This window comes from Chlorocebus sabaeus, chromosome 17 (assembly GCF_047675955.1).
Source record: "Chlorocebus sabaeus isolate Y175 chromosome 17, mChlSab1.0.hap1, whole genome shotgun sequence".
Taxonomy (NCBI): domain Eukaryota; kingdom Metazoa; phylum Chordata; class Mammalia; order Primates; family Cercopithecidae; genus Chlorocebus; species Chlorocebus sabaeus.
In genome coordinates this window covers 18,300,009-18,323,379 of record NC_132920.1, presented here as the reverse complement: position 1 = coordinate 18,323,379, position 23,371 = coordinate 18,300,009, and the positions used below count along the sequence as shown (strand labels likewise).

At 44.9% G+C, this 23,371-nt stretch overlaps 2 protein-coding genes and 1 non-coding gene across 4 annotated transcripts in view; 2 read left to right on the top strand and 1 right to left on the bottom strand.

Moving 5' to 3' along the window:
- Positions 1-23,371, bottom strand: part of RNF144B (ring finger protein 144B) — a 192,802-nt gene that overhangs the window by 150,772 nt on the left and 18,659 nt on the right. The gene's annotated exons all lie outside the window — the stretch shown is intronic.
- LOC119627906 (uncharacterized) lies at positions 6,276-7,577 on the top strand. The gene is made up of 2 exons (XM_073006174.1): positions 6,276-6,369; positions 6,885-7,577. Exon 2 carries the CDS (start codon positions 6,900-6,902, stop codon positions 7,575-7,577), a length of 678 nt encoding a protein of 225 aa, XP_072862275.1. The 5' UTR covers positions 6,276-6,369; positions 6,885-6,899.
- LOC119626905 (U6 spliceosomal RNA) lies at positions 13,784-13,886 on the top strand. Its single transcript, XR_005243083.1, has one exon. It is a non-coding gene; the product is annotated as a U6 spliceosomal RNA (small nuclear RNA).

Here is a 23,371-nt window from a genome sequence, read left to right as displayed (position 1 = left end):
CCTACAATCTGTTGAAGAATTTCTCACCTAATTTTCACCTCTGTATATTACTCACCAATTTTACATTGATTCTCTCCTCCAAAAAAATGATAAGCATTCCCATGGTCACATCCTGGGTGGATCTTAAAGAGTATTGGAAATAGCACATGCAGCTGTTAGCTTCTCCAAACACACAATCCAAAGCATTTAAATGCCCAGTCTGCAATGCTGGCAGTGAAAGACAAGAATAACAGTTACTTTTTATACCAAAGATAAATACCGGATGATGCCTGAAAAAGGCAGGGTCAGCCTAACTCATAGGCAGAGAAGAATACCACCAATGTCAACGGCAGGAAAAGCTCCCTGGGAAGGATGCACAGGCTTGACTAATTAACGGTCTTTTAAAGGAAAGAGCAACATGGTTTTGTTAAATGTTGAAAATACTGCTCTCAACTGCTTTTTGGCGCGGTAGCTCACGCTTGCCATCCCAGCATTTTGGGAGGCTGAGGCAGGTGGATCACTGGAGATCAGGAGTTTGAGACCAGCTTGGCCAAAATGGTGAAACCCCGTATCTACTAAAAATACAAAAAATTAGCCAGGCGTGGTGGCGGGTCTTGTAATCCCAGCTACTTGGGAGGCTGAGGCAGGAGAATTGCTTGATCCCAGGAGGCAGAGGGTTCAGTGAGCCCAGATCACGCCACTGTAGTCACTCCAGCCTGAACAACAAGAGCAAAACTCCGTCTCAAAAAGAAAAATAGAGTCGGGCACAGTGGCTCACGCCTGTAATCACAGCACTTTGGGAGGCCAAGGCGGGCAGATCATGAGGTCAGGAGTTCGAGACCAGCCTGGCCAACATGGTGAAACCCTGTCTCTACTAAAAATACAAAAATTAGCTAGGCGTGGTGGCACACACCTGTAATCCTAGCTACGTGGGAGGCTGAGGCAGGAGAATTGCTTGAACCCAGGAGGCGGAGATTACAGTGAGCTGAGATTGCACCATTGCACTCCAGCCTGGGTGACAGAGTGAGACTAAGGGAAAGGAAGGGGAGGAGAGGGGAGGGAAGGGGAAGGGAGGGGAGGGGAGGGGAGGGAAGGGAAGGGTGATGAACAGGATTTAAAACTCTTCAATAAATACAGTGAATAATAAAACACATGTTTTAAATTTGAGCTGTATGGAAGGGGGATGAGTGTGATGAAGAGGGAAAAAACATTGATACATGTGTTAAGTGAAGCAAAAGCTACAAAAGATCAAGTATATCGTCCGGGCATGGTGGCTCACGCCTGTAATCCCAGCAATTTGGGAGGCCAAGGCAGGCAGATCATGAGGTCAGGAGTTCGAAACCAGCCTGGCCAACATGATGAAACCCTGTCTCTACTAAAAATACAAACATTCTCCTTGCATGGTGGGGTGCGCCTGTAATCCCAGCTACTCAGGAGGCTGAGGCAGGAGAATCACTTGAACCCGGAAGGCGAAGGTTGCAGTGAGTTGACGTCTTGCCACTGCACTCCAGCCTGGCTGACAGAATGAGACTCCGTCTCAAAAAAAAAAAAAAAAAAAAAGTACAGTAATTATAGACTGTGGCGGTAGCTGTTTAGGAAACAAAGGGCTTAGACAAGGGAAAGAGAGTAGCCTGGTCAGAGAAAGCCTGTCTGAAGAAATAGTTAAGGCCGAGTGTGATGGCTCACGCCTGTAATCCCAGCACTTTGGGAGGCTGAGGCAGGTGGATCACGAGGTCAGGAGATCAAGACCATCCTGGCTAACACGGTGAAACCCCGTCTCTACTAAAAGTACAAAAAATTAGCCGGGCGTGGTGGCGGGCACCTGTAGTCCCAGCTACTCGGGAGGCTGAGGCAGGAGAATGGTGTGAACCTGGGAGGCGGAGCTTGCAGTGAGCTGAGATTGCACCACTGCACTCCAGCCTGGGAGACACAGCGAGACTCCATCTCAAAAAAAAAAAAAAAAAAAAAAAAGAAATAGTTAAGCTGAACTCCCCAAGAATCAGTGAATCCTATGAAGAAGCATATAGAAACAGCCCTACGGCAGGTATACCTTGGTGACCTCAAGCTGCTCAGTGTTACTGGCACTGAGGAAGAGGTGTAATGCAAACAGAGGGTTGGAGGTGGTTGGAGAGATAAGCAAGTGCCAAATCCCTTGGGGACCTGAAAACCAATGATAAGGAATTTGCATAATGTCAATACAAGGAAAGCTGTGAAAAGATTTGAAGCAGGGGAAAGAAGTATGGGATTTACACTTTAACTTGATCACTCTCACTGCCCAGTGGATTCAAGAGCGAGAAAAGGTTAGAAGGTAGTCTCTGTCTTCACTGTCATTGTCATTCACTCCCTCCTCCTGCCACTTTCACCCCTGCATTGCTGACCCCCAAAATCCCCACAGCATTATATGCTACCCACAGGACAACACTGCACCTCCACAAAGGCCTAATCATCCCTGTTCATTCAGCTTCTAAATTCCTGCAACCTTTTGCCCCAAAGCCATGAACCCATCCAGACCCTCTTACTAGGCATCCTGCCACACAGATCTCTTGTTCTATAGCTCGCACCAGCCTCCTCTGGGAGGATAACCCCAGTTCCTCCACTATGACTATCTCTTTTATCACTCTACTCACCTCCTAGTTCAAACTCATGCCACCTTCTGTGTTCCTGGAACTAGATGTCATAGTGTTTTCTTTGCAAACAATTTGAATTCATGACACCACAAAATGCCTCACGTTGAAAGGAACTTTAGAGATATTCTGGTTTAACCTGCAGGTTTTTATGACAAAGAAACAGGCCTGGCATGGTTAGAAGATTTTTCTGAGGTCTCTGAAGTTAGGGAGTGGCAAAGCGGACTAAACCCTGGGCCTCTGACTTCCTAGTTGGAGTTCCTTGCATGATTTTAAAGCAATTTCTAAAAACACGGCAGAGTGAGGGTGCTTCATGTTTTATAAAACACTTCAACACCTGCCATCTCGTAGAATCACGGCAGCCCCCGAGTAATAGATATAAATTGAAGCTGAGAAAGGCGGAGTGCTGACAGTGTTGCTAAGCCAGGACTTAGACTCAGGTGTTGTGGCTCCAAGTCCTGCCGAAACTACAAAAACTTTCCTATTGTCAGAAGTTAGTCCTGGGCATCAAAATTAGAGGTTTCCTATTTCTGCTCGTTATTATTGGTTAATGATGCCTTTGTGTGTATTAATGTTACATTCCTCTGAAGACCACGTTTTTTACAGCCCTATCAAGCTCTACCTGCCCATGTAATTATCGCTATTTTTCCTTTTATTTTTTTAATTGACACATAATTGTACATATTGTGACAACGCTGGAAGGTTGTCAGTTTACCGGAATGAGGGCAAGGAACACCTGGCCCACTCAGGGTGGAAAACTGCTTAAAAGCATTCTTAAACTACAGTGATATTTTGATATATGTATATAATTTATAATGATCAATTCAGGGCAATTAGTATATTCACCACCTCGTACATTTATCATTTCTTTGTGTTGGAAATATTGAAAATCCTGTCTTCTAGCTGTTTTATTTTTATTTATTTTATTTATTTATTTATTTATTTTACTTTTTTTGAGATGGAGTCTCACTCTGTCACCCAGGCTGGAGTGCAGTAGTACGATCTTGGCTCACTGCAACCTCTGCCTCCTAGGTTCAAGCAATTCTCATGCCTCAGCCTCCCGAGTAGCTGGGATTACAAGCAACCACCACCACACTCGGCTAATTTTTTTGTATTTTTAGTAGAGACAGGGTTTTACCATGTTGACCAGGCTGGTCTCGAACTCCTGACCTCAGGTGATCCACTCGCCTCAGCATCCCGAACTGTTGAGATTACAGGCATGAGCCACTGCACGCGGCCCCTTCTAGCCATTTTAAAATATACAGTAAGTTAATGTTAACTGTAGTCATCCTACAGTGCTCATAGAACACTAGAATTCATTCCTCCTATCAGTTGTTTTCTTTTTCTTTTTACTTACTTGTTGGGAACAGGCTCCCAAATCTGGCCATAAACTGGTCCCAAAACTGGCCATAAACAAAATCTCTACAGCACTGTGACATGCTTTTTTTTTTGTGAATATTATAAAATATTCTTTTATTATTATTATCATTATTATTATACTTGAAGTTCTAGGGTACATGTGCATAACGTGCAGGTTTGTTACATATGTATACTTGTGCCATGTTGGTGTGCTGCACTCATCAACTCGTCAGCACCCATCAACTCGTCATTTACATCAGGTGTAACTCCCAATGCAATCCCTCCCTCCTCCCCCCTCCCCATGATAGGCCCTGGTGTGTGATGTTCCCCTTCCCGAGTCCAAGTGATCTCCTTGTTCAGTTCCCACCTATGAGTGAGAACATGCGGTGTTTGGTTTTCTGTTCTTGCGACAGTTTGCTGAGAATGATGGTTTCCAGCTGCATCCATGTCCCTACAAAGGACACAAACTCATCCTTTTTTATGGCTGCATAGTATTCCATGGTGTATATGTGCCACATTTTCTTAATCCAGTCTGTCACTGATGGACATTTGGGTTGATTCCAAGTCTTTGCTATTGTGAATAGTGCTGCTGGCCATGACACCCACGCTGGAAGGTTGTCAGTTTACTGGAATGAGGGCAAGGAACACCTGGCCCACTCCTTAAAGGCATTCTTAAACCACAAACAATAGCATGAGGGATCTGTGCCTTAAGGACATGTTCCTGCCTCAGATAACTAGCCAGACCCATCCCTTTATTTCGGTCCATCCCTTTGATTCCCATAAGGAATACTTTTAGTTAATCTACAATCTATAGAAATAATGCTTTTCACTGGCTTACTGTCAATAAACATGTGGGTAAATCTCTGTTCGAGGCTTTCAGCTCTGATTTCCCACTCCACACTCTATATTTCTGTGTGTGTGTCTTTAATTCCTCTAACGCCACTGGGTTAGGGTCTCCACAACTGAGCGGGTCTCGGCATTTACTTATTTATTTACTTTTTAATAGAGACAGGGTTTTGCCATCTTTCCCAAGCTGATCTCAAACCCCTGGGCTTCAGTGATCCTCCTGCTTCAGCCTCCCAAGGTGCTGGGATTACAGGCATGCGCCACTGCATCTGGCCTGATGATTTTATAATTGTTAACCACTCTCCCTCTCCCCGCTTCCCCACTCCCCTACCCAGCCTCTATAAATGACTATTCTACCCTCTACTTCTATTAGATCAACTTTTTAACCTTCCACATATAAGTGAAAACATGCAATGTTTGTCTTTCTGTGCCTGGCTTATTTCACTTATAATGTCCTCCAGGCTCATCCATGTTGCCGTGAATTATAGGATTTTGTTCTTTTTTATGGCTGAATAGTACTCCATTGTGTGTATATACACCACATTTTCTTTCTCCATTCATCTGGTGATGGACACTTAGGTTGATTCCGTATCTTGGCTACTGTGAATAGTGCTGCCATAAACATGGGGGTACAGTTATCTTGAGATCAGATTTTTTAATGTGGTTAAGGAAGAACTTTGTCCAATATGGAAGTTGATTGGAATGAGGGTAAGGGTTTCTGAGCAGGAGAGAAACTTAAAGAACAAACATAATGAAGAAAAGAGATGCCCTACAGGTTTACACCTGTAATCCCAGAACTTTGGGAGGCTAAGTTGGAAGGATTGCATAAGCCCAGGAATTCAAGACCAGTCTGGACAACATAGTGAGACAGCATCTCTACAAAACAAAAACAAATTAGCCAAGCAGGGTGGCATGTAACTGTAGTCTCTGAAAATAGATTTAAAAACTTAGAAACCTTTAAAAACTTAGAGACCTATAGACTTTAAAAACTTAGAAACCTTTAGACTTTTAGACTTAGAAACTTAGAAACTTAGAAAAGCCACACCAGGTGGCTATCTAAAAGCACCCACCCAATGACCAGGTGGCCATCTAAAGCACTCGCCCGATGTCCGTGTGGCTATCTAAAACACCCACCCAAATTCCTGGAATTCAAACAGAAGAACAAGTCCGGGAAATACCCCGTGCGGGTTCAAACCAGGTTCAAACCAACCAATTAGAGTAAGACATCTTGCTCAGGCCATAACCTGCTCCAATCATCTTGCGCCTCAAGCTTTGTGAATTTTTGTAGTTTTTGTCTTTATAAACTGTCTGTAACAAGCATTCGGGGTCCTGTGGCCAACTTCGGACATAGGACCCTAGCGCGCTAGCAATAAATCTCTCCACTGTGACTTCCGTGTCGAGTGGTCTCTCGCGACGACCCCTGCCCAGGAAGGAATCTAAAAACTAGGTTCCTACATTTGGTGCATTGGCCGGGAATGGGGGTCGCCCGAGGACCCTCGACCCCTCCGGTGGAGACACAATTGGCCCGGGCCACCGACTGCTGACGAACGGACTCTGTCAGGTACTTTCGTTTCACTCTGTGCTCTGTTTGTCTTGCCGGCTAGCTCTGAGGAGTACTCCGTCTGAATAATCAGGTGGGGAAGGGGGACAGACGTGTCCGGCACCTTCCCCCTTGCGCCCCAGGGGACGCCCTGGCGGTTGTCGGGAGGAAAGCTGACGACTCTGTTGGCCTCCTCAAATCGGTAGGCAGCTCGCCCCCTGCCGTCTGAATCTTTTGTAAACTTGTGGCGCCACTCTCGGGCCGCGCGGCTCCTCTGTGTTTGTTTGGTCACTGTGTTTATTGTTGTCATTTTGTCCTTGTGTGTGCGTGACTTTCTGGACGAAACTATGGGACAGACACTAACAACTCCTTTAGCCTTGACTTTGACCCACTTCCCTGACGTCCGGGCGCAAGCCCGCGATCTCTCCGTGGAAGTCCGTAAAGGACGATGGCAAACTTTCTGTTCATCTGAATGGCCAACCCTCCAGGTTGGGTGGCCCCAGGACGGAACATTTGACCTCTCCATTATCTTACAGGTTAAAGCAAAAGTGATGAATCGTGGGCCACAAGGACACCAGGACCAAGTGGCCTACATAATCACCTGGGAAGATTTGGTCCGAAACCCCCCTTCCTGGGTGAAACCCTTCTTTCATTCCCCCTCCCCGTCCCAATCTACCCTCCTTGCCGTGGAAGTCCCAAAGAATCAGACTTCGGATCCCCCTAAGCCAGTCCTCCCTGATGGAACTCAGCAAGACCTCCTCCTGTTCGACCCTCCGCCGCCTCCTCCTCCTCACGACCCCCTCCTGAGGCCTCCACCTTACGCTTCACCCTCGTCCCTTACCCTATCCCCAATCCCTCCCACTACTCCCTCGGCCCCTACTCTTTCTCCAGCCCCTTCATCGGTCCCTTCCTCGACCTCGCCTCCCTCTCCAACGCCGCCCAAATTAACCCCTAGAATGCCGCCACCGTCCCGTCCTCCCCGCTCGCTCCGCGCATCAGGGGGCCGGAAGCCCGCCCCGCGGCCAGCCCGGCCGCGCTCGCAGCCGCGTTCCCGGGGTTTGCGTGCCTCCGGCGGTAACCCGCGGGACACCGTGGCGGCGTCCGCTGTTGCGCGGAAAGGCGAGGTCGAAAAGGTTGCGCGGGGTGAGGGGAGAGAGGTCGCGCGCCCCTCCTCCCCGCCGCCGTTCCGCGCCGCCACCAACACCTCGTCTCCGCTTGCGGCGGACTGAAGACCCGGATGGCACTCCCACCTGGCAGTCTTCCCTTTTCCCCTTCGCACGGTCAACCGCGCAATCCAGTACTGGCCCTTTTCTGCCTCCGACCTCTACAATTGGAAAACTCACAACCCCCCCCTTTCCCAAGACCCTCAGGCCTTAACCTCATTGATAGAATCCATTCCCCTCACCCGCCCGGACTAGGATTATGAGACAGCACCAGGTAGGGAGAGTCTCCGAATCTATCACCAGGCTCTGTTGGCGGGTCTCAAGGGGGCAAGGAAACGCCCCACCAATTTGGCCAAGGTAAGGACCATAATTCAAGGAAAGGACGAAAACCCGGCAGCCTTTATGGAAAGACTTCTGGAAGGGTTCTGAATGTATACCCCATTTGATCCAGAGGCTCTAGAACATAAGGCTACCGTGGCCATGTCGTTCATAGACAAAGCAGCACCAGATATTAAAGGGAAACTCCAAAGATTAGATGGGATCCAGACCTATGGATTACAGAAATTAGTCAGAGAGGCAGAAAAAGTATATAATAAAAGAGAAACTCCCGAGGAAAGGGAAGCCAGACTAGCGAAAGAACAGGAGGAACGAGAAGATGGAAGAAATAAAAGAGAGATAAGTATTTAACAAAAATCCTGGCAGCAGTAGTAACGGAGAAAGGGCCAGGAAGAAAGGGAAAAAAAACGGAGGCGGCCTAAGGTAAAAAGACCAGTGTGCCTACCAGGCATCTACTTCAGGAGCTGAGTGCCTTACAACTTGCTCAGCCCCTTAATTAAAAGATGCATTCTTTTGTTTACCCCTGGCCCCCTAAAGCCAGGAACTCTTTGCCTTTGAGTAGAAAGACCCTGAGAAAGGAATCTCAGGCCAATTGACCTGGACCCGACTTCCCCAAGGGTTCAAGAACTCTCCCACTCTCTTCGATGAGGCTCTCCACCGGGACCTAACCGACTTCCGGACCCAGCATCCGAAGTGACCTTGCTCCAGTATGTAGATGACCTCCTCCTGGCGGCCCCCACAAAGGAAGCCTGCATGCAAGAGGCCATAGTGCGACAGCCCCCGGACCGGTGGATTACCAATGCACGCTTGACCCACTACCAGGCCCTCCTATTGGACACAAACCGCATCTGGTTTGGCCCTCCGGTCACCCTGAACCCTGCAACGCTGCTGCCACCACCAGAAGACCAACTGAGCCCTCACGACTGTCGGCAGGTGTTGGCAGAAACCCACGGAACGCGGGAGGACCTCAAAGAGACAGAACTCCCAGACGCGGACCACACATGGTATACAGACGGCAGCAGCTATCTTGACTCAGACTGACCTGCAGGCCCGGCTAAAAGGACTACAAGCAGTACAGGCCCAAATCTGGGCCCCCTTGGCAGAACTGTACCGGCCAGGACATTCGCAGACCAGCCACCCCTTCCAGCCATAAAGGTTGACGGAATCGCCACTTGGATCCACGCATCCCACGCCAAGGCTGCTCCAGAGACGCCCGGACCACCTGAGACATGGAGACTCCGTCGCTCCGAGGACCCCCTCAAGATAAGACTCTCTCGTACCTAACCCTTTGCTTACTACTAGCCCTCCTTCCTCGCGTCGCTGACACCAAAAATCCCCACCAACCTTTTAACCTAACCTGGAGAGTAACTAATTTTAATACCCATGAAGTCCTATATGAGACTTCACAAATTGCCCCTGTGGGAACTTGGTTTCCTGACCTTTATCTCAACCTAGATAAAGTAGCAGGGGTAAATAACATGGAAGGGGGAGTATAGAGAAAACAGGCTAGAAAGGTGTCCATAAGCCGGAACGGGTTCTATGCCTGCCCCGGATTCCGGACAGGAAAAATAAAACAAACTTGCGGGGATATAACTTCCCTGTATTGTGCTAGCTGGACTTGTGTAACTACTAATGATGGAGAATGGAAATAGGCCACAACACCATGGTACATATCCATGTCCTTTGTTAAGCCCTGCACCAGAACCCGGTATTCGGCTAATTGTAATCTGGTTTGCATCAAATTCAAAAAAGCGGCGAAATCTGATGGCCGCTAGATGTCAGGGTTAATATGGGGCCTATATTTACACCAAAAGCCACTGTTTAGGATCCCCATCCAAATTAGACTAGCAGTTAGCCCTGCCTCAGCTCCTGTCTCAATAGGGCAAAACCCAGTTTTACCAGAAGCAAGGCCTCCTCGGCCGGAGGCCCCTCAGGGCCCCCGGCCGGAGGACCCTCAGGGCTCCCAGGCGGAGGACCCTCAGGGCCCTCAGCCAAAGGCCCCTCAAGGCACTACCCTGCCCTTGAGTTCTCCGGGCTTAGGTGACAGGCTCCTTAATCTCATAAAGGGCTCTTACTTTGCCTTGAACCAGACCAGGCCAGAATCCACCTCCTCTTGTTGGCTGTGCCTAGCGACAGCCCCCCCTTATTATGAGGGCATTGCCTCCACTAATAATTTCACCAACTCCACTAATCCTACTGGATGTGCATGGGATCAGCATAAAAAGCTGACCCTGGCTGAAGTTTCTGGGTCAGGAATCTGTATAGGAAAGGTGCCCACTAGCCATCAGTATCTCTGTGACAAGACTCTGACAGTGCCTAGCTCCAATCACTATTTAGTCCCTTCTGGGACAGACTGGTGGGCTTGCAACACTGGACTCACTCCCTGTGTATCCACAGCAGCGTTTAACCGCAGCACAGACTACTGCGTGTTAGTACAGGTTGTTCCCCGAGTATACTATCACTCTGGAGACTCCTTTGACCTCCGGTATGAACAGAAAGCTTATAGTAGACCCAAAAGGGAACCTGTCTCACTCACCCTCGCTGTAATGCTAGGAGTGGGGGTAGCAGCTGGGGTTGGGACCGGAACAGCAGCTTTAGTACGTCGTAGCTACCATCTGCAACAACTTAGGGCAGCCATAGATGAGGACCTTAGAGCCATAGAACACTCTATTTCAAAACTTGAAGAATCTCTAACCTCTCTGTCTGAAGTTCTATTGCAAAACCGACGAGGACTAAAAATTGTCTTCTTAAAGGAAGGCGGGCTCTGTGCAGCCCTCAAAGAACAATGTTGCTTTTACGCAGACCATTCAGGAGTGGTTAAAGATTCTATGGCAAAACTAAGAGAAAGATTAGACAAACGAAAAAAAAAAAAAAAGAGAGTCTCAACAAAATTGGTTTAAAAGCTGGTACAACCAGTCCCCTTAGTTCAGCACCTTAGTCTCCACCATCTTAGGCCCCCTTATCCTACTCATGCTCATCCTGACTCTCCAGCCGTGTAAGTTAAACATTCTGCAGGCTATGGTCCTGACCCTACAATACCAAGCCCTCAGGACAGAAGAGGAGGCTCAAGATTGAGCCTCTTGGTCACAAAAAGAGGAGGAAATGAAAATAGATTTAAAAACTTAGAAACCTTTAAAAACTTAGAGACCTATAGACTTTAAAAACTTAGAAACCTTTAGACTTTTAGACTTAGAAACTTAGAAACTTAGAAAAGCCACACCAGGTGGCTATCTAAAAGCACCCACCCAATGACCAGGTGGCCATCTAAAGCACTCGCCCGATGTCCGTGTGGCTATCTAAAACACCCACCCAAATTCCTGGAATTCAAACAGAAGAACAAGTCCGGGAAATACCCCGTGCGGGTTCAAACCAGGTTCAAACCAACCAATTAGAGTAAGACATCTTGCTCAGGCCATAACCTGCTCCAATCATCTTGCGCCTCAAGCTTTGTGAATTTTTGTAGTTTTTGCCTTTATAAACTGTCTGTAACAAGCATTCGGGGTCCTGTGGCCAACTTCGGACATAGGACCCTAGCGCGCTAGCAATAAATCTCTCCACTGTGACTTCCGTGTCGAGTGGTCTCTCGCGACGACCCCTGCCCAGGAAGGAATCTAAAAACTAGGTTCCTACAGTCTCAACTACTTGGGAGGCTGAGGCAGGAGGATTGCTTCAGCCCAAGAGGTAAAGGCTGCAGTGAGCCGTGATTGCAACACCACTGCATTGCAGCCTGGGTAACAGAGCAAGACTATATCAGAAAGAAAGAGAAAGAAAAGAAGGGAGGGGAGGGAAGGGAAGAAGGAAGGAAGGAAGGAAGGAAGGAAGGAAGGAAGGAAGGAAGGAAGGAAGGAAGGAAGGAAGGAAAGAAGGAAGGAAGGAAGGAAGGAAGGAAGGAAGGGACAGGAAGGAAGGAAGGAAGGAAGGAAGGAAAAGACAGGAAGGAAGGAAGGAAAGAAGGAAGGAAGGAAGGAAAAGACAGGAAGGAAGGAAAGAAGGAAGGAAGGAGGGAAGGAAGGAAGGAAGGGAGGGAGGGAGGGAGGGAAAGACAGAGAGGAAGGAAGGAAGGGAGGAAGGAAGGAAGGAAAAGACAGGAAGGAAGGAAGGAAGGAAGGGAGGAAGGGAGGGAAAGACAGAGAAAGGAAGGAAGGAAGGAAAGAAGGAAGGAAGGAAGACGAAGGAAGGGAGAGAAAGAAGGAAGGAGGAAGGAAGGAAGGAAGAAAGGAAAGAAAGAGAGAGAGAAAGGAAGGAAGGAAGGAAGGAAGGAAGGGAAGGAAGAGAGAAAGAAAGATGCAAACTTTACCAAGTTTGTGATTTGGGCTAGAGTCAGATGTGGATGCAGATCCAACACTATTATGGCAACTACTGTTATGAGGAAATACACTCTAAAACTGGTTTTCTTGTTTTAAGCGCAAGTTACCACAGCACAATTTCACCATAGCAAAAGAATGGAGATGGTCTCATAGATTCATTATTAAAATGCTTGAAGTATATACAAATTGGATTCTTTGAATTATTTTTTCCAGCTCATTTGAGGTTTAGAGTTTCAAATCCAATGTCAAAAATATTCTCAGTGACAAAAAAAAAAAAGTCCTTCTCAGTTGCTTTGCAGGATGTGGAAGAGATTACTGTTTCAGAGGAAATATATTTTGGAATGCATTGCATCCTGATGCTACAATTAGTTCTATTCTTGTTCTGAAAATGGAAAGGGTCAGGGGCTCTGCGTAACTGACACTTAGCAGCAGCGGCAGATGCAAGCTGGCAGCTAGCACTCAGCCAGGAGAAGTGGCTTGCTTTTGCCATCCGAGCCCAACATAGACAAGTTAACGGAACACTTATGCAAGAATTATTGTTTCCTTGTTCTTTTATTTGCTTTTATTTTGATGAGCTCAAACATTTTTTCCCAAACATCAGACCTATTATTGTCAACATTCCCTTAGGGTGTGCTAGGTACAGTTACTTACACGTGTTGTAAAACCTCCCAGGCCAGGCGTGGGGACTCACGCCTGTAATCCCAACACTTTAGGAGGCCAAGGCGGGCAGATCACGAGGTCAGGAGATGGAGACCATCCTGGCCAACATGGTGAAACTCCGTCTCTACTAAAAATACAAAAACTTAGCCAGGCATGGTGATGCGCGCCTGTAATCCCAGCTACTCAGGAGGCTGAGGCAGAGGAATCACTTGAACCCGGGAGGCAGAGGTTGCAGTGAGCCGAGATTGCGCCACTGCACTCCAGTATGGCGACAGAGCAAGACTCCATCTCAAAAAAACAAAAACAAAACAAAACAAACTCCCAAATGTGAATGAAAAATACCTGCACTTACCTCAGATGTTACATACTATAAGAATACAGTTGATTCCCTTTGTGAGTAGTTGCTAAGAGAAATCTTATGGGTCTATTAATTAAAAGCCCCGAATAATGTAATTATTAGGATTTTCTTAATATTATTCACTGAACCTGAATAATAGGCTGAGAAATGAATATGATAACAAATCAAGCAAACAACATTACTTGCTTTTAGAAGGCTAAAATTAAATGTCTAAAGTAGCAAGTGTTCTGCTGAAAATAATCATGCAAAATGCACATATCTTGCATACCATCAAATCGGACCATTTTTCAGGGCATCCTCCATTATTGCATTCCACCCCATTCACACTCCTTGGCAAGTAAGACACCTAAGTTGTGACATGCAGATTCTGGTTTAGCTCAGCTGAGTGCTGTGTGAGTGTGGTGGCATAGATGAGTCAGCCAGATACCTCACCCCACATGCCTCTCATACCTATCCAGTGACCCCAAGATCTGTATATTGGTTAGCAAATATACAGAAAGCTTACAGCACATTACCTTGGCCTTGGGGATTTGTTCATTCTTCAAAGTCAACTGAAATCTGGAGACACTGAATCATCGTCTCCAACACTGCACTATACTACACTAGCATGCTTGCTTCAGCAGCACACATACTAAAATTGGAACAATTCAGAGGAGATTAGCATGGCCCCTGCGCAAGGATGACACGCAAATTCGTGAAGGATTCCATATTTTCAAAGATCGAGTGTTCTTATGCATAAGTAGGAACTAAGCTATGAGAATGCAAAGGCGTAAAAATAATACAATGGACTCTGGGGACTCAGGGAAAGGGTGGGAGTGCAGTGAGGGAAAAACAACTACAAATCGGGTTCGTTGTATACTGCTCAGGTGATGGGTGCACCAAGATCTCACAAATCACAACTAAAGAACTTACTCATGTAACCAAATACCACCTGTTCTCTAAAAACCTATGGAAATAAATAATTTGTACATACAAGCCAATATTTAAAAGCAAGGAGGATTACTGGTCTAAGATGGTAAGATTATATCTCTAAGATAACCATTTCCAGTCTTTTAAGGCACTGAATGGTGTACATAGGATTTTTAATAAGAATTCCTATGACTGAGTACTGTTTGTGTTCATGTTAGGTTATTTTTATTTCTTTGGGTAAGAACACTAAAACTGCCTTTGCATTTAAGATTCTGACTGGGTGTGGTAGCTCACACCTGTTATCTCTGAGCTTTGGGAGGGGAGGGCGGGAGGCTCGCTTGAGGCCAGGAGTTTGACAGCAGCCTGAGCAGCATAGCAAAACTTCATCTCTACAAAAAATGCAAAAAAAAAAAAAAAAAAAAAAAATGTCCAGGTGTGGTGACATGCACCTGCAGTCCCAACTACCCGGAAGGCTGAGGCAGGAGGATCCCTTGAGCCCAGGAATTCATGGCTACAGTGAGCTATGACGGCACCACTGACCTCCAGCCTGCGTGACAGAGCAAGAATCTGTCTCTTAAAAAAAGCGGGGGGTTGGCAGGGTGGGGGAAGATTCAGATGAAGCAGAAAATGAAAATAATGTTTTAGGAATGCAAAATAGGCTGGACGCAGTGGCTCACGTCTGTAATCCCAACACTTTGGGAGGCCAAGGTGGGTGGATCACCTGAGGTCAGGAGTTCAAGAACAGCCTGGCCAACATGGTGAAACCCTATGTCTACTAAATTACAAAGAATTAGCTGGACATGGTGGCAGGCACCTGTAATCCCAGCTAAGGCAGGAGAATCGATTGAACCCTGGAGGCAGAGGTTGCAGTGAGCTGAGATTGAGCCATTGCACTCCAGCCTGGGCAATAAGAGCAAGACTCTGTCCATCTCAAAAAAACACAATAATTAAAAAAAAGGAATGCAAAATAAGTAACACCAGTCAAAATGTCACCACTCTGCTTTCTTAAAAATTGAATTTTATAAAAACAGCATTTTATTTGCCATTGAATTAAAACAAGGCTCAGTATAATTGAATAGGTTTATATTTTCAGGCAGTTTCTGATTCTGTGAAAAGTATACTTTATAATCAAGAGTACTGACAACATTATGAGCAACTTTCCTCATCATCTAATATCTCTGATAAAGAGTATGATGCTACAACACTAACTCTAGTAATGAACTGCAGTATAAAACATTAATAAGTAAAAACTTAACAATCCAGAAGAGTGTCTACAAAAAAGCAAACAACTGGACTGGCTTCCATAGATCATCTAGTCTCTTTACCAATTTGTTAACAATGAAATTAATATAATTAAGATGGCACCTTTCAGCCAGGGGCTATGGCTTTGTGGCTCTGTGGCCAGCTTACTTTTTGTTCTAAGAAGACAGAAGTCAAAAAGCCAGAGTAAGAAACCAGTGATACCACTTTACCATCAGGACATGTGACAATTGATCCTAATGGTTTTTTCACTTGAGCCTTCTAGCCAAAATTGACTTGCAAACAAAACATTCCGAAATATTTAACAGCTGAACCTTTAAATGCAGCCATTTTTGCACTTCCATCAAAAAAAAAAAAAAAAGGCTGGCCAGGCACAGTGGCTCACGCCTGTAATCCCAACACTTTGGGAGGTCGAGGCTGGTGGATCGCTTGAGTCCAGGAGTTTGAGACCAGCCTGGGCAACGTGGCAAAAACTCATCTCTACAAAATATACAAAAAAATTAGCTGGGTGTGGCGGCATGGACCTGTAGTCCCAGCTACTCAGGAGGCTGAGGTGGAAGGATTACTTGAGCTTGGGAGGTCAGGGCTTCAGTGAGCCATGATGGTGCCACTGCACTCCAGCCTCGGTGACAGTGAGACGCTGTCTCAAAAGAAAGAGAGAGAGAGAGAGGCTAATGTTGAACCTGTCAATATTTTTCCAAAGTCTTAGAACTCAGGAAGACTAAGGTACATTTAGATAAAGCTGAAAAACCTCATCCACATCTCTACAAGAAAATGTTGGTGAGACTAAAAAGGCAAGTTAAACAAAACAGGCACAGTTCCATGACATCCTTGGGAAACATTTTCTGAATACTAAAAAGAAACAATTATTAAATACAATAAAAATACATTTAAATATCAGAAAAACCTGGAAAGTACTTTTTTTTTTTTTTTTTTTTTCTGTTTTTTGAGACAGAGTCTCACTCTGTCGCCCAGGCTGGAGTGCAGTGGCGCTATCTCGGCTCACTGCAAGCTCTGCCTGCCTCAGCCTTCTGAGTAGCTGGGACTACAGGCACATGCCACCACGCCTGGGGAATTTTTGTATTTTTAGTGGAGACAGGGTTTCACCGTGTTAGCCAGGATGGTCTCGATCTCCTGATCTCATGATCCACCTGCCTCGACCTCCCAAAATGCTGGGATTACAGGCGTGAGCCACCGCGCCCAGTGAAAGTACATTTTAAAATTCATGGCTAGTACTCACAGAAGACATAGGACCCTGAAGGTACAAAACATCATGTTTCAGGGCAGTTCAAGTTTCAGATGAATCCAAGTATTCATTACTCTTTAAATTGTTATTTTTTTTTTTTTTTTTTTATTTTTTTTTATTTTTTTTATTTTTTATTTTTTGAGACGGAGTCTGGCTCTGTCGCCCAGGCTGGAGTGCAGTGGCTGGATCTCAGCTCACTGCAAGCTCCGCCTCCCGGGTTTACGCCATTCTCCTGCCTCAGCCTCCCGAGTAGCTGGGACTACAGGCGCCGCCACCACGCCCGGCTAGTTTTTTGTATTTTTTAGTAGAGACGGGGTTTCACCGTGTTAGCCAGGATGGTCTCGATCTCCTGACCTCGTGATCCGCCCGTCTCGGCCTCCCAAAGTGCTGGGATTACAGGCTTGAGCCACCGCGCCCGGCCTTACTCTTTAAATTGTTATACCAAGATACCTTTAGACCTAGTTCTTATATTTTAAAATTGTGTTTAAGATCCCTAACCCAAAATAGCTAGCAGCATGTTACTTGATTTCCTGGAACTACAGATTAACAGAGCTAGAAAGATATTCAAGATGATTTGTTTCAACACCTATTTATAGATAAGTGAGTGTCCTGAGATCCAGACAGACTGAAGGTCATGCAGTGGCAAGATGAAAACCAGGACCCAGATTCCTTGACTCTTAGTTTAATTTACTGAATCCTGGTTGTAATTTTAATTTTGAGATTGATTTTGACAGTAATTCCATGCTTAGTTTACTACCACAGGAGATTTTAAAAAAACAAAACAAAACAAAACAAAACTGCAGTGGAGAATAAATATAACAGTTACAGATACTTTCCCTCCTCAAAAAAAAAAAAAAAAAAAAAAACCTCAATAAGCAAAAAATTTTCATATCACTGTTTTTGCCCTAAATTGCCAAATGTGTGCCCTAAATTCATTTCCCTTTAATGCCACAGCCTAAATTAGAAGCATTGTCTTCCTTTTAAGAAAACACCCTTAATCTGAGGTTACAAATAACCCCAAAATCCCAGTGGCTTAAAACAAAAAGGGCTTTCTCAGTCATGCCAAATGTCCGTGCTGGTTCAACAGGGGATGCTGCGGCAAGTAAACACTCAGAAACAGATCCCCAGAAAGCTTCATGGATTAAGAACCCCTACTCAGTGTATGTTAATTACCTTGATTTAGTCATTCCACAATATATACATACATCAAAACGTCATGTTGTACACCATAACTACATACCATTTTTATTCGTCAATTTAAAAAATAAAAAAATAAATTAGAGGTGACATACAATTCTGCTTGCAAATCACCGGTCAAACTGATTACAATGTGCCATCCAACCACATGGGGTCAGTAAATGCAATAGTAGAAAGCAGTGGCTGGGGGTAGGGGCTCACGCCTGTAATCCCAGCACTTTGGGAGGCCAAGGCGGGAAGATCACTTGAGGCCAGGAGTTTGAGATTAGCCCAGGCAACACAACAAGATCCCTGCCTCTACAAAAATTTAAAAATTAGCCAGGCATGGCTTGAGCCCCAGAGTTCAAGGCTGCAGTGAGCTATGATTGCTCCACCGCACTTCAGCCTGGGCAACAGAGTGAGACCCCAACCCTCTAAAAATCAAAAAACAGAAACAAGACAGAAAACCAGAACATATTTGGAGAACAGCGTAACTACCATACCCTATATTTCTGAAACATAAAAAACTGAATATTGACCCCCTCTGATTGAATATACAACAGTTTATGAAATACTTAATTTTTAAATCATAATCCAAAAGAAGCTAAAGATAATGTCACTAAGAATCAAGAGCCTCCTGCAATACCCTTTGTTCCACCACCAGCTAACTGATGACCCTGGCAGGTCACATCAGTTTCCTCATTTGTAAAATATGTAATGGGTGAGACTAGATGATTTCTGAGGTCCTATCTGGCCTTATAAGACCTACAGTCCTCAGTGGCTTACGCCTGTAATCCCAGCACTTTGGGAGGCCGAGGAGGGCGGATCATGAGGTCAGGAGATCGAGACCATCCTGGCTATGGTGAAACTTTGTCTCTACTAAAAATACAAAAAATTAGCCAGGTGTGGTGGAGGGCACCTGTAGTCCTAGCTACTCGGGAGGCTGAGGCAGGAGAATGACATGAACCCAGGAGGCGGAGCTTGTAGTGAGCCGAGATCGCACCACTGCACTCCAGCCTGGGCAACAAAGCGAGACTCCATTTAAAAAAAAAAGACCTACAATCCTATTTTACATGAATTTATGAGAGTATTCAGAAAGACTCTTTACTGAATTAGCAATACTAAAGTCAAAATATTTTCTCTTAAAAATGCAACAACTAGGCTGGGTGCAGTGGCTCACACCCGTAATCCCAGCAATTTGATAGGCCAAGGTGGGCGGATCACTTGAGAGTCAGGAGTTTGAGACCAACCTGGTCAACATGGTGAAACCCTGTCTCTACTAAAAATACAAAAAATTAGCCAGGTGTGGTGGCGGGTGCATGTAATCCCAGCTACTCAGGAGGCTGAGGCAGGAGAATCTATTGAACCCGGGAGGCAGAGGATGCAGTGAGCTGAGATCTCGTCATTGCACTCCAGCCTGGAAAAGAGCAAGACTCCATTTCAAAAACAAAAACAAAAAAAGGCCGGGCTCGTGATGGCTCACGCCTGTAATCACAGCACTTTGGGAGGCCAAGGCAGGTGGATCACAAGGTCAGGAGTTCAAGACCAGCCTGGCCAACACAGTGAAACCCCGTCTCTACTAAAAACACAAAAATTAGCCAGGCAGGATGACACACGCCTGTAGTCTTAGCTACTCACAAGGCTGAGTCAGGAGAATCACTTGAACCTGGGAGGCGGAGGTTGTGGTGAGCCACAATTGCACTCCTGCCTGAGCAACAGAGCGAGACTGTCTCCAAAAAAAAAAAAAAGTCTTAATTTCTAAAAACCATGCAAAAATAATTATTTCTTGGTTGGCATTTGTTTTGTTTTGTTGCTTTGTTTTATTGTACTTTCTTAATAGTCACAGAAGCAGAAAATCTCACTTTGTTCAAGGAATTATAGTATGTTGTTTGGCTTGCACCAAAGAATCTTAAACCAATATCTAGGAGCAGCTTTTCTAACCAAAGCAAAAGTTCTCTGTTCATTCTAGACCTGACTGTGCTTTACTATGTTTTGATACACAATCTTTTCGTTATTTATTTATCTATACTTGTATTTGTCCCTTTTCTTATAGGGTTGAGGGAATTCTAAATTCTACAAAGCAATAATGTAGCATTATACTTTTCCCTCATAGGAATCAGTCCATACTCTTAATGTGAATTAAAGTCGTTCGGTCCAACCAGTTTATGAGATATGGGCACTCTTATTTATTTGTGATCATTAGGCAGATCTTGAAAGAAAAAAAACAACAACTTGGTTTTATATAATATGGAAAGAGAATAGTATAAGCTCCTGTCTGATAAAGGAAAATATGAAATTAGATATATAACTCCCTAATCCATTCTAACAAAAGGTAGATTGTGAAGCAAGTCACTTGAAGCCAAGACACTCTATTTAGATCCTATGTTAGTAAACGTCTTGATCTGGGCCAGGCATCGTTGGTCATTCCTGTAATTCTAGCAGTTTGGGAGGCTGATGTGGGAGGATCGCTTAAGTCCAGGAGTTTGAGACCAGCTGGCCAATATATAAAGACCCAATCTCTACAAAAAACAAAACAATAGCTAGGCATGGGTGGTGCATACCTGTAGTGACAGCTACTCAGGAGGCTGAGGCGAAATCACTTAACCCCAGGAGTTCAAAGCTGCAGTGAGCTATGAGTGATCCATTGCACTTCAGCCTGGGTGACCCTGTCTCAATGAGTGTAGTTAAGGAAGCTGAATGTGGGGCCCAATGTGAAAAAGAGCCTAGTTAGCTACTAATAAACTGAGGTGAATGGTCCGAACTAAGATTAAAGTTTACTCTTTTCTTTTCCACGAATGTTAAGATTCTCTGTGGGGTTTCTTCCTAATATTCAATGTGAGGAAAGGACAGACATTCTTGCTTTCCAATTGTCTACAGAAGCCTGCTTTACCCATCTGAAAAAGTAAACTTATATTTGCATAAACCCCAAGTCTGGTTAACCATATTTCCAAAATCTGACTTGAAAAGTCATTAAATGTGTCCAGGGCGGGAGATGATGCCAGCTCGTAAATTGTACGTGTCATTCATTACTTCAGATATACATTAATGTAAAATAAACTTCATCGGTCTTGAAAAATTATTTCCTGGCCAGGTGCGGTGGCTCATGCCTGTAATCCCAGCACTTTGGGAAGCTGAGGCAGGCGGATCACCTGAGGTCGGGAGTTCAAGACCAGCCTGACAAACATGGAGAAATCCCGTCTCTACTAAAAATACAAAATTAGCTGGGCGTGGTGGCACATGACTCTAATCCCAGCTACTTGGGAGGCTGAGGCAGGAGAATCGCTTAACCCAGGAGGCAGAGGTTGCAGTGAGCCAAGATCGCGCCATTGCACTCCAGCTTGGGAAACAAGAGCGAAACTCTGTCTCATACACACACACACACACACACACACACATTCCAGCTAGAGCTAAGTCTTTGTCCCACAGACACTGTAAAAACTTCAGAATGGTTTCCAGCGTTGGGCCCAGTGGGTCTGTCTGCTGTCTCCCTGCTGCACCTGTTTACAACTAACTTGAATTATTATAATTAAAGAGCTTCTCACAATTTCTAAACCCAAAACAGTATAGAGCACTGTTCATTCATCACATTATAGAGATAAAGAGATTTGTTTTGAAAATAAAGATCTACCTAAACTCCAAGTTCTTAAGTCAGAAACAAAATTACAGCTTGATGGTGGTGAAATAGGAGCTCAGAAAGAACTGGAGAAATTGAATCATTAAGGCCTAAATTTTCTAACTACCTATGTTAACGAAGGCAATCTTAAATTAGAAACATTTTTCTTCCAAGTAAAGTCTCTACACAATTAAGGGGTTAGACTAGAGAAATAATTCCCAACCAGAACACTTTGTCAGATTACCTAGGAAACTCTTCCAAACACACATACCCACCCGTACTCCAGACCTACTAACTCAGAAGGTGTCGTGTGTATTTTGAAAATGTTCCACAAAAAGATTCTGATACACACCTTTAGTTTGTACATTCTAAATCTCTGAAGTTCCCTCCAGCTCTAAGTGTCTATATTAATAGATGGAGCCAACGAGAAAAGAGCGCTGTAGAGTTAAATCAATAAGGCTCTGTAAGCAATAATAATGTATTGATTACACAGTGGCATGGCAGTGAAAGAAGAACCACAATGGTTGCCATCTTCTGAACAACTGTTGAGAAGGCTTTACTGTTGGATCCGTATGGTATTTCACAGATTTCATGTTTAGAAAAAGGGATGGGCTTTGGCAGAGAGTTTTCACTGACACCTCTACAAGGCCTCTTCGGAAACTTAAAGTTTCTGTCGTGTCTTTGACTGTTAACCATACCCTAACAATGAAGATCGCCCAGCTCACTTAATGTCTGTTGTCTAAAACTCAACACCCCTGTCTACAAACAGTCCTAAGTCTGCTCAAAGTTCCACAATTTCCTTCTTTTTGTGTGTATGACAGAGTCTCACACTGTCACCCAGGCTGGAGTACAGTGGTGCGATCTCAGCTCACTGCAACCTCCGCCTCCCGTGTTGTTGAAGCGATTCTCCTGCCTCAGCCTCCCAAGTAGCTGGGATTACAGGCATGTGCCACTATACCCAGCTAATTTTTGTATTTTTAGTAGAGACAGGGTTTCACCATGTTGGCCAGGCGGGTCTCAAACTCCTGACCTCAGGTGATCCACCCGCCTTGGCTTCCCAAAGTGCTGGGATTACAGGAGTAAGCCACCACGCCTGGCCAACAAAATATTTTTAAATGCATAGCTGGGCAGAAAGCTAGAAAGGGCAATCCCTCAGAAACAGAAAAGAAACTCAAAACCCACAATGTTGAGTAGGAATTGAAGACCTAGTAGAAATATGACAATAGGATACTCACTTTCCAGTGTGGCATTTATCTACCATATGGAGCTGAAATCAAACACCTTATATAAATAATAGACTGGACATGGTGGCTCACACCTGTAATCTCAGCACTTTGGGAGGATGAGACAGGAGGATCTCTTGAGGCCAGGAATTTGAAACCAGCCTCGGCAACACAGCAAGATCCCCATGTCTAAAAAAATGTAAACTATAAAGAAAACATATATATGTGTGTGTGTGTGTATGTCTATGTTTATGTGTGTGTCTATGCATATGTGTGTGTGTCTATGTATATGTGTGTGTGTATATATGTACATATACATATATTTTATTTTCTTCTTACTTTGATATATAAAGTCAGAAGGAAGGAAGGAATAAAAAAAGAAAACCACTTTCCTCTCAAGAGGGAAGCAGTACAAAAGCTTGCCACTTGTACTGGACTACACATGGAAAAAGAATCACTCATGAGAAATTAGACATTTAAGCCTGTTCAAGGTAGATGAAAGGATCTCAAGTGCACCTTAACTACACAAGATTGGAAACCAGGTCCAAAACTAAGAAAACACGCAGGCCTTGACAAATTAAATATAAACTGCCTCACAGGAACACCACTCCACCCCAGAACATGTGGAACTTGTTGATGAACTTACAGTCAAAAATGATAAGGCTCATGAGCCAATAAATCACCCTGAGAAAGAGGGAATTAGCGATAAGACAGAAGTTGGGTGCAGTGGCTCACGCCTGTAATTCCAGTACTTTGGGAGGCTGAGGCAAAA